At 42.0% G+C, this 12254-nt stretch overlaps 1 protein-coding gene across 24 annotated transcripts in view; it reads right to left on the bottom strand.

Annotated features, from left to right (window-relative positions):
• The window catches only part of KCNMA1 (potassium calcium-activated channel subfamily M alpha 1), a 739980-nt gene that overhangs the window by 160443 nt on the left and 567283 nt on the right, over positions 1–12254 (bottom strand). For all 24 annotated transcript variants that reach the window (XM_086680076.1, XM_086680093.1, XM_086680079.1 and 21 more), the window contains exon 15: positions 7866–7975. In XM_086680076.1, coding sequence (XP_086536202.1) covers positions 7866–7975 — 110 coding nt within the window. The remainder of the gene's footprint in view (positions 1–7865; positions 7976–12254) is intronic.

Below are 12254 nucleotides of genomic sequence, written 5' to 3' on the forward strand. Positions count from 1 at the left end.
GTTAGATTGCTTTCTTGGTAATTATTAAGTAGAGATCTACCAAATTTGACAATGACATTATATAAGGCCTTTTTTTTTTTTTTTTTTTAGTGCTAGCATCATCTGTTAAATACAGTAGTTTCAACCCAGATGTTCCTGAACAAAGGCTCTTAAGAATTAGAGTCCAACTGTTTCTACCTACCCAGAGGGACATAAATTGTTCTTGCCATTAAATCAGCCTCCTTGACTAGAAAGATTGCTTGCTGATGTGAATTAAGAAGAGAAACCTGTCTCAGAACCTGTACTTTCGAATGTGCCCAAGCAGGGTGTGTGAAGATGTGGTTTGGGGCTGTTGAAGATGAGTCACCTAGGAGTGAGTGGGTGAAGAGAGAAGAGGTAGCTTTCATTGTGCCCTGCAAACCCAGCTTCCCCTGAAATACAGGCCCCTCTTCTGCGATCCAGAGGGACCCTGGCAATGTCAGGCTGATGCATGTAATCAGAGTAGATGTGGATGTAAATACTGTGCATTGGGAAACCAGATCTTTAGGATCTAGGGGCTAGAATGAAAAAGATTCAGATTTAGGAGCTTTGATTTAAAATGATAGTCTCTCGAAATGGAAACATCTAGTTAAAGGAAATTTGAAACAGCAGGATTTATAAGACTCAGGACCAAGAAAAAGGAAGTGATTTAAAATGCTCATGGAGATGTTCAGATTTCATTTCCCAATAGCTTTGATAGAGGTGGAGCAGGCTTCAGAACACCCCCACCTCAAACACACACGCATGCGTGCACACACACACACACACACACACTCACAATATTTCCACTACCACACCTGAGACACTTGATTTTATTAATAATTACATTCTTTGATATAGACAGTGAGCATTTGCCTAAAATATGAATAAATGCATTTTAGAAAACTGTATTACTATTATTAGTCAGAAACAAAATGTAAACTGTGTGTTTGTTATGCGGACCTAATATCAAGTGAAGCCCCTAACATCTCATTTCCAATGGACTGCCTCCTTGACCCTCCTGAAGAGAATTCTAGATGTGCCACTGTCTCTGTGGCCTTCGATTAAAAGTTTAACAGATTTTAGGGGCACCTGGGTGGCTCAGGCAGTTAAGCATCTGACTCTTGATTTCAGCTCAGGTCATGATATCATGGTTCATGGATTTAAGCCCCATATTGGGCTCTGCACTGACATTGTGGAGCCTGCTTGGGATTCTCTCTCTCTCTCCATCTCTCTATTCCCTTCTCCCCTGCCTCTCTCTCCCTCAAAACTTAAAAAAAAAGTGTTAACAGTTTTTAGGGTCATTTGTTTATTCACTAACATGTAGAAAGATTACTGGTCATCTCTGGGTCTCTGTAGTAGAAATCATCGTAAATATTGTATTCCTATCTGTGTTCATAAATGTTGTCTTAACTACAATACCACCCCTCAAATAATTGGATGAATAGGGCCACTTTGTTCAGGAAAAATATTTTTTAAAGGTGAGACTTGAGTCCCTCCACAATTTCTCACAAAATTCTCATTTCTGCAGCCTGGCTAAATGAATCCATCAAATGACAATCAGGCTTGCCAGCTTCTCTCTGCTCCATGTTCAAATTCAGAAATCCTTCCCTAAAATCTACTGATCTGCTAGAACTCAACTTCAAGTGGCTCTAGTTTTCATTTTACAGGAGACCCAGCTTTCCCCAGGTAGTCTTAAATCTCCCTCAAGCAGCTTCACTGGAAAGATCTGTCCATGCAGAAAAACACAGCACGATTTTCTTCTTGTTCAGGAGCCCTGAATGCAGGTGGACGAGGGGATGGAGAAGCCCCCTCCAACCTCCACACTGTCTTCAGTCATCACAAAAGCATCCATGCTCACGTCTAGACCGAGGGCAGAACTCCTGCCCTATAGCACCGCGAAGATCTGACCAGAGTTCCCCCAAGTTACCCAGGCATTAAATACTCCACATCAAATCTGAATTTTAACTACTCCATCAGCTGCAGGGGGACAGAGAGAGACACACTGTATTTTAAATGCATCTTTTGTCCTAATCCCCTCTGAGCTGTAAAACCCAATACAATTAAGCTTTTATATTTTGCAAGCGATGAATGACTGACTAATACCCTCACTGAGAAAGCCAGGACCTGGAACATGGTGTTCTTGCCATAACCCAACCTCAGAACCTGTGGTTTCTTCCTGCTCCTCCTTCCCCACTTCTCTGGTCTCCCCTCTGCCTTCACTTTCTTGTCTGGAGGCAGACAAAAAAAAAAAACTCTGTCGCTGTTTCCCCCTGAAAACATCACACGTCAAAAGAAATCTGATTTGTCTCTTTCTCCCATCTAAAAGGGAAATCAGTTTGCTCTTGTTGGAAAATCGGAGAGATGCTATGTGGCTCCCAGCCTCCCAACTGCCTACTGCTTAGAATTCCCTCTTCCCTCTTTATTCCCTCTCTGAATCCAATCTCCTTACAAGACACAGCTCAAGTGTCTTCTCTTCTAGGAAGCCTCTCCTGCCCACCCCCCAGCCTACAGGGAGTTCTCACCCCCTCTCTCAGCCTCTGTCCTCCAGTGTGCACCCATCAAATACTTCTCCATAGGTGCTTAGTTCTCTCTGAGGATGGGTATTCTTTCTTTCTTTTTTTTCCAAATGTTTATTTATTTATTTTGAGAGAGAGAGCACCTGCACACATGCGAGTGGGGGAGGGGCAGAGAGGGAGGGATACAGAATTCCAAGCAGGCTCCACGCTGTCAGCACAGAGCCTGACTCGGGGCTCAATCTCATGAACCATGAGATCACAACCTCAGCCGAATCAAGAGTCGGATGCTTAACCGTCTGAGCCACCCAGGTGCCCTGGGTATTATTTTTCTTCGCCAGACTTAAAACTCTCTGAAAGCAGCCACTGTAGGGAAACAGAGTTCTTTACTTTTCATTTGTAAGTACTGTCATTAATCGTTTAAGGTGTGCATACTTGATTAAATCTAATTGCAGTTTCCTTTAGAGATGGCACCATGCCTGGCACACTGCACACATATCCTAAGTTTATTAAATATCTAGTCGACTGACTGGCTGATGACTGACAGACCACTGACTGACTGCAGAAGTTTTCTAGAGGGTAAGAGTAAGTATAACCTGGAAATGCCACAATGGAATCCCTTTCTTTCTTGGTGCTTATGTTGTACTTGATGGGACAGGACTGGAGGAGGTGGGAAAAGAGGAGGTGGGAGAGGGAAAAGAATATCGGCACTATTGAGAGATAAGTAATGTTCCTATTTCAGAGATGAGGATCCTGGGGTAAACACCATGTCCAAAGTCAGGCAGCTGGTAACTATCAGAGGAAGGAGGTATGGAGAAATCAAATACCTTGTCCCAAATTACACATCCACCAAGTGGCTGCTCTGAGGGTTTGAGATTCCAAGGTCACACTCTACAATATCAAGCATCATCCTATTATGGGGACCAATCAAATACAAGACCCTTTAGTGGCAAACATGGCCTCAGACAGCAGCTCCTTGATTCCTGCAAGCTTGGTGCTGGCCCCTCGCACCCTCCATGGTCCCTTGCTGGGGAAGGTGGGGAATGGGAGGGAGAGGGAGCTGGTGGTTTTGTGGTGTTCAGAGCACAATGGATGGCACCTTCTCTTTCAGATCCCAAAGCTCCTTTGCCTTGATCGTACTGTCACACAGACCCAGGGGCAAGCCAGCTATGCAAAATGAAGGGGGGTTGCTTAGGAGTTGCTGGCTCTTAAAAGGAACACCCTAAGGGCATCCTGGGGAAGGTCTAGGACATAGCCACCATGATCTTGCCAACAAAGCCAAGAGGCACCTTTGTGGGTTGCATCCTGAATTGTCCTTATTTCCTCTGCATCTTGGCATTTAGCGCTTCTCTGTTCTCTGCAGCCTGAAGTTGCTCTCATGATGTCCAGTGGAAACCTCACTGAGAGCATTAAAGGGCTCAGCACCCCAATGCCTTTTTCCTATACTGATTTGGATAAGGCATGGAGAGAGGGCAGAGCAGTCAGGAGTGTGCCTGGCGTGGCAGAGTGTAGATTCAGCCTGTCTTCCGGGAGATTGAAGAAAATGTGAAGCAGGAATGGTGGCAAGGAAACTCACACAAAAGCCCAAATGTTAACATTAGCTTGTCAAATATGGCCCACCTATATTCTATGATTTGCCTAAAATCAGAGAGAAACATTCCAGTGACTGAGCCCAAAGTGCGGAGTAAGGGGAGTTTATTCCAGCCTGTGGTGTAGAGGGATGAGGAAGGAGGGGGTAGGGGGAGGTCCCAGGCATCAGACTTTGAATCAGAATCACCTGTCTTTGCTTATAAAAAAAAGTACAGATGTGGGGGACTCCCCCAGATATTAAATTCTGGAGATGGAGCCTAGAAATCTCTCCACTTAGTACACTCCCCGGGAGATTCTTAATTAGCCAGCTTTCCTCCAGCAGCTCCTCCAAGCTGCTCTCAATTACACAGGCCCAGCATCAGAACCCTGGCTCTGTCACTTGTGCACTAGGTGGCTTTGGAGGGGCACCAACATCCTCTGAGTCCCAGTGTCCTTGTTCATAAACCAGGAAGTGTGGCATTCATAGAAACCACAGGATTGTTGTGTGGATAAAATGAGAAGACGTAAATGAAATATTTAGAAATGGTACTGTGTTTTGTCTAAGTTAGTGACACATGGAACAAAGGTGCATCTTCTGATGACACATGCAGTGAGGCCACAAGGCCGGTGCCCAGAAGTCTGAGGACATAGCTGGTGTGAGTCTCCCCCGGGCAAGAGGGAACACCTCTCCACTAGAAATTTTTAAAAAGCTTGCCTTGTGGGGGCCTTCCGGCCCTCCTGCCTCTCCTCTTCCCCACTCTGTTCTCTGGGGAAATAACTTCAAATTTCATCCGTGTATCCTGCTCCCTTATCTTTCCACAGAACGTTTCTCCTGGCTTCTGAGAAAACTCCAAGCTCTCCTGGGCGGTGATCCCACCCTGCAAGGGGGCATACTGCCAGCTAGGGGAAGAGCAAATTTATTTCTTTTCATGCTTTAAGACGTTATTGGCTGCATATTGTTTTAATGCAGCACATAATTACAGAAACCACTCTGAAAATCTGTATATTTTATCTGTGCTTTATTGTCCCCAGAATATTCCCCAATTCTTTTTCTTCTACATGAACCAGCTTAAAATATATTTCAGCGTCCTTTATGTCATCTCGAAATTGAATAGCCAATTCTTACTGTAATGAAAATACTTATGCGCCAGCCCGGTGATATACAACACTACACTCTAATTACGGCTGTGCTTTAATTAACCTGAATTGAAGAGTGTTATCATTAAACTGCTGGTAACTTTGAGTTATGGCTTTTCTTTAATTTAAAGTAGAAAACACAGATAATTAAGCCTCCAGATAATCAAATGCTTGAGGAGAGCTTCAATGTTTTGGGATGTTCCTAAATCTCATTAAATGTCCTTTCTTTATTGATTATTCCTACCTCTGCTGTATCATTGTGTTAAACGAATAATAGCACTAAGTTGAACACATTCTCACTCACATCAGAAGTTTGTGGTTTTTTGTTTTTTTTTTTTTTATTCTAGAAGCTGTGCTGAACAAATATTAAATTCTCTGACAACGAGGTGTGTCTGAAAGATTCTCTCCTCCTCAGGACATGTTCTAAACATGCAAATCCATCAAAGGAAATATTTACAGCAGCCACTAGTGTCCAGCTCTTGAGCTGGCTCCAAAGGGCAGTGAAGTTTCACACCACCCAGGGAGTTCTTGACAAAGTCACATGGCAGTGGGGCCAGGCCCAGGGTATCAATGCAGATCTGGCCTGGTTTAAGACAACAGAGAGGGGAGGACCTACACTAACCCCTTCTTTACAACAAATTAGAGCCAGTTAGCGTCTGGTAGAAATGCAAGTGCACATCAGGTTTTCAAGAGAGGCCAAAAATCTGGTTTTTATGTGAAATACCACTGTTTTGAAATATTCGCAATTAACTGTTAAGAAATGAAACACTGCACAGGGCACTTAAGGGAGTCAAATTTACCTTGTGGGTATCCCAGTTGCAGCCTCTAGGGGGAGCAATTCTAACCTTGCGGTTTAATGCTCTTAAAACAAACTGACTTGGCTCTCCGCAGCAGAGTAAGAAAAGCAGTGGGAATGCAGGCTTCCGAGGAAGCACTCATGGTAAATATAAACACTGGTCAAGCCAGGGAAAATCAACAGTCAAGGAGGGCATCTTCACACACACCTCTGCTAATGCCCCCAATGCCATAGGACCCCTCTGGGCATTGGCAGCTTTGCCGTGTGCTCAGACCACCCCTACATTATATAGGAGGCCTCCATTTTTTTTTTTTTAACATAGAACCAGCCTCTATTAAAAGTCTTGAATTCTCCTGGGCTTTCTATCCTAGGCAGTCCAAACCCCAAGGTGGAGAAAATCCCCTGGGACAGCCTCAATGTTCCAGGACCTGAGGCCTCTGAATGGTTAACTTCTTTCTGTGGCAGAAAGAGAAATAGCTCTCCCAGAAAGGAACACATGGGAGTTACAATAGGGCATCCATTTTCAGAAAATAACTCCTTCCGAATCAATTACCTATTCACTTTTCCAGTCCATTTAGCGTTTAAACTTTCGCTTAGAGACAGGGTGGGAAATTTCAGTAAAGAGCCAAACCGTTTTGGATTGCTTAGGGTCTGGGCCCAGGGACAGACACAGTACACCTGCTGTGTCCTGTGACAGGAGTCTCCAGGTAAACACCACCTCCCAGGTGTTCTGTCCCCTCTCTGCTGTGCACAGAACAGAAAGCTAGAAGACAGAAGAGCCCAAGGGTCCCCAGGACTATCCTTTTTAGACCTCCCTTTCCAGAAGGTGGGTTTCATTTGTAGGTACTCAGCACAAGGGAATAGCTTTTCATCCTCAGCCCAGTGGTTCCAAGATGCCCCTATTTCTGCCCAGTTTTTATCAGCAAGACTGAGGTTATCAAATCTTTTGCTAAAGTGTCAATGGATTAACAAGGCTTAATGTTTCAACATTCCCAGGGAGTTTATGCTTTCATAGGGGACAAAACCCCTGTTTGACTTGCACCCAACATTTGAGATTCCAAGTGGGAAATCTAAGGCATCATCATGATGGAAGTTTCTCGGGGTCCAGGACCCATGTAACTCTTGAGTTCATATCCCTTAAACGATCACCTATGCTACTTTGAGGGGCCATGGCCAGCTGGGGCTGCCTCTTGTTCAAATCCATCCTGCTGAGCCAATAATAAGGAAAAGCTAAGCCTTCTCATTGTCATAACATGGTGGTTGTTCATGTCAGGAGCTAAATTGCTAAGAGCTTCTCAAGGCCTCCTTCCATACATTTGGTTCCACATTTCCTCAGCAGTATTTGAATGCACTTTGAATAATGGCTTCTCGGATGTCTCTATGATCTGAATTGACTGAAAGATATTAAAATTCCTTTCATCAAGGAGCAGGCAAGATTTGTTTTCATCCTGGTAAAAAGACATGGGTTCCTGCCACCCATCATACTGTGTCTACACCACAGGAGCCTAATTCAAGACATGCAGGAACACTGTGGTTCATAATTTAATGCATAAAGTGAATAGGTAATTGATTCGGAAGGAGTTATTTTCTGAAAATGGATGCCCTATTGTAACTCCCATAAGTATAAGGTTCTCAGAGCTGTGGGGAAAAGTAGGGCCAGCAGAAATCCCCAAGGCAGAGACCATGTAATGACCCACCTTCCTGTTCACCACACAAGACAGAGCACACAGGTTACCCTCAGTAATTGTTGAGTACCCCAGCTGTACTGGGCAGGCATAAGGTATCTTCCCTGAAAGGGGCACATTAAATACCCCTGAGAGCCAAAGAGCACATGGTTAATGGTCACTTACTCACAAACAGTAGGGAAGGACAGACCCACGAAGGCACTGGAGAGATATTCTGTGTACATTTCATTTGAGACTCCTTCCAAGTAGTATTTCTGCCACGTGTCTTCCTCAATCTAGAGAGAAGAACACAGGAGGTTCAAGATATGACAGCACACTATAAAAGAAAAACCAGAGTTTACCATCTGGCAAATGAATGAATGCCCTAGTTATGTGATGGTGACTGTCTTCAGCAACCAGGACCACAACCACATCGTCCACGTGAAGCTTTCCATGCTCCTAAGCTCTTAGAATGGAAGTACATCCTCTCTAAAGCACCATTTTTCTAACCTGTATGCTTTTCAAGGGTGTGAAGCATGGGCATTCACCCACAATACTGGTGGGCAAGTAAATCGATACAAATGCTTTGAAGGGCAATTTTGCAAGTGTTATAAAAATTTTTTAAAGGACATGTTCTCTTACACAACCATTCCATTTTAAGTATTCATAGCAAAGAAACAAATAGACACATATACAGAGACATATGTATAAGAACATCCTTCCTATTAATAAAAAATTGGAAAAAAACACAAATGGTACATTTTTCAATGGAATACAAAGAAATAATTAAAAATGATGGTGAAAATGTATATCTGCTCATATAGCAATTACGTAAAAATTACCAAATAATGTTAGTAGTCTGACCCTATTAAAATACCCTATAATTATCTGAATGCTTGTAAAGCCATAGAAAAATCTAGAAAACTTTATACTAAAACACTAACACTAACTATCTCTGAGTGGAAGACTAACACTTTTCTCTATAGATTTCTGAGTTGTCTGAAGGCTTTTACAATGAGTGTGTATGTGTGTGTGTGTGTATGCATATATATACGTAAAAAATAAAACAATAACACAATAGAACAATACGTATATTTCTACTTTGGGAAAAAAAAGATTTTTCCAACCACACCTGAGTATCACAAAAAGTAAAATGTTGTTTCAGACAGGCCTTACCCCAGATTTCATTAAAATGTGTCTTTTTTCCTAATTTATCAAGCTCTACTGGTTTTCCCAACAACCCTCTTCATGCTAAGCATTTCTAGAAGGATTTTACATTGGAAGTGATCTTTAAAAATTATAGAGTGAATAACAACAAGAATGCTGAGCCCCTATAGGAGGTCAAAGACCTTGGGATTCCCAAGGCAGGCAGACTGAGTAGTCCCTGGGAGTCTGTAGGCTGTGGCCTCCCATGTATACCTCTACATAAGGTGAGGAGATGAGAGGCACCTTCCCAGCCAACAGGAAGTGACTCCTTACAATTTCTTGGGCTGATGCTGAATTAGAAGGCATCTTGCCTATGGCCCATAATCCGTTAGCTAGGGGAAATGCAATGCTAGAAGTTGAAAGAGACTTGGAAACAGTGGGAAATGAACACCTACCATCTACTGGGTGACACCCTGGAATACAAAAAAGGCAGGACTCACTTAGAAATAAATTGAATGCTCCCTGCTTCTATGTTATTTGCCTGCTTTGTGCAAGTCTGGGTGATTAGAGTATGTGGGTTAACCTCATTAGTTTGAGCTGCTTCTAACCTACTCCCACACATTAGACATTAGCTATGCAGTGCTGCTGGGTATGGGCTGTTTATCTACAAATTGGTCTTCCCCAGAGTGGGGTCTTTAAAAAAAAAGCACTCAACCATTTCTACTGCTAAACTGTATGATTTTTAAAAATTAACTGCAATGTGTTTAACTAAGCATAAACTTTTTAATTTCCCTGAATCATAAGATTTCAACTTTTTTTTCAAATAAAAGATATTTTGACTTTATAAGCAAAGGCCATTAATTCTAACTAATTTGAAGAAAGCCTAGTCTGCATTAGTAAATAATTTGAAATATAGAATAGTTGGGGAATTACAGTATCATAATTTGTTTTATTGGTAAATAGGATACTATATGAAGAATTGCCAATGATAAATCCTCATGGTAGAGCTTCATGGGAAAATAGTGTTTTTGAAATGGAAGAATCCAGCCTATTCTTTCAGCAGAGACATTCCCTTTATAATGCGTTATGTTACTAGTTTAATCTGATTTTCAAAACAATGAAAATAGGAGCCTTTATCTCGATTATTATTGATTGGTGGTGGTATTCCTCAGTTAATATAATTTTAACATGGTCCTTTTAGTTATGGCCAGTATTTTCATACCTCTGTATCCTAATAGAACTATTCTTTTTTTTAACATTTCCTTTTAAAAAAATTATTTTTATTTATGTATTTAATTATTTGTTTATTTATTTTTAATGTTTTTAATATTTATTTATTTTTTTGAGAGAGACAGACAGAATACGAGTGGGTTAGGGGCAGAGAGAGAGGGAGACAGTTTCCCAAGCAGGCTCCAGGCTCCAAGCTGTCAGCACAGAGCCCGACACGGGGCTCGAACTCATGAGCTGTGAGATCATGACCTGAGCCCAAGTCGGATGCTCAACCGACTAAGCCACCCAGGTGCCCCTATTTATTTATTTTTGAGAGAGAGTGGGGGCAGAGGGAGAAAGAGAGAGAATCCCAAGAAGACTCTGCGTTGTCAGTGCAGAGCCCAACATGGGGCTCAAATTTATGAACCCAGAGATCATGACCTAAGCTGAAATCAAGAGTCAGATGATTAGCTGACCCAGCCACCCAGCAGCCCTTGCAACTACTCTATAGACCAAATTTTATTGTAAGTTAATCATTAAATATTTTTATTAAGTAGACACAAATTTTTGCAGGATAATAGTATTATTCATGTTTGTTTTGAACATAGCAAATATTCATTCAATTATTCATTCAGCAAAGACTTACTGAGCATATTCAGTATCTATTCAGGACCTATTCCAGTTGCTGATTAGATCTTATTTAAACTGGTATTTATTTGCCCATTTTTTTTCTCTTTGCTGGAAGAAGCGCCAGATGTCTAGCTAAGATATCTAACCAGATATACCTTTTCCTGATTTTTTCCCATATTTTTCTTTCTGCAGGTTTTGCCTTTGTGGCTGATCAAAAACACTTAAGGGATTCAATGTCAAATAACTGGAAAAAAAACATACAGAACTTTTCTGGAAAGCAAAATGCCTCTTCTACATCTATCTGTGGATTCTGAGACGGTATCTACAATGCTAGATAGAGTAGCACCGAAGGGACTGTTTAAACACTGAGAGGTTTCACTTCATTGCTTAAGATTTTTGCTTAAGACTGCCACATCTTTAACACTATTTCTATATAGATAAGCCAACATGTTTTTGAGATTCCTAACAAAGGTGTTCTGGGGCACCAGGGTGGCTCAGTCAGTTGAGTATACGACTCCTGATTTCGGCTCAGGTCATGATCTCATGGTTCGTGAGTTCAAGCCTCGTGTCAAGCTCTGTGCTGACAGTGCAATATCTATAATTGTAAGGGCAGAAGAACCAGTAATTATAATGAATCCTAAGACCTTTTAATCCTTAAGGGCAAGAATGACAAGTTGTGACAGATCAACAATAAGAACAGGCTAATCACATCAGGAGAATCAGGAAATGAGCCCCAACCCAGGACACTGACACCATAGCACACAGCAGACTCAGACAAGAGAACCTCAATCTTCATCCCAAGGCAAGGGCTCAAACTATCTATCACTTCTTACCAAGGTTTACCTTTCTAAGTCTCAAACCTGGCATCTTTGACTGGCTGAAAAAACAAAACTGAAAGGATATATTATTTTACCTTTGTCAGCAGTAAAGACATGCATTCTTTTTTTAAATTTTTTTAAAAATTTTTATTTTTATATTTGAAAGAGAGAGAGACAGAGCACACGCAGGAGAGGGGCAGAGAGAGAGGGAGACACAGAATGTATCTGAAGCAGACTCCAGGCTCTGAACTGTCAGCACAGAGCCTGACATGAGGCTCGAACTCAGGAACTGTGAGATCATGACCTGGACTGAAGTTGGAAGCTTAACCGACTGAGCCACCCAGGCGCCCCAAGAAATGCATTCTTAAGAAAGGAAAAATAAGTGTAATATATGTTGAGTTGAAAACATTTGTGCTTCACCCAAGAGAAGATGGCAGTGAACAAAGAGAGCTAGAAAAGGTGGAGCGAGTTACTGTCATTATGATTTCCCTTTTACAGTGGACTAAACTGAAGCACAGAGAGGTTAAGTAACACACTAATAGTCACAAAGCCAATTGTTGGTGTGAATAAGATTCAGAGTTCATACTCTTAACCACCCACCATGTCACCTTTTGCTAGAGATGACAGAGTAAATATATAAGGAGGGAGTGGTGCTAGGATCTTGGGGGGCAGGATGGATTTGCTGTATATGAGTACCTAAGAGGGGAAATATCAGAACAGAAGCTCACCAATGACTCAAATTCTTAAACCCTAGAGCCCATGACCTTGTGAG

The sequence above is a fragment of the Puma concolor genome, chromosome D2, assembly GCF_028749965.1.
Source record: "Puma concolor isolate L17-30 chromosome D2, mPumCon1.1.hap2, whole genome shotgun sequence".
Classification (NCBI taxonomy): Eukaryota; Metazoa; Chordata; class Mammalia; order Carnivora; family Felidae; genus Puma; species Puma concolor.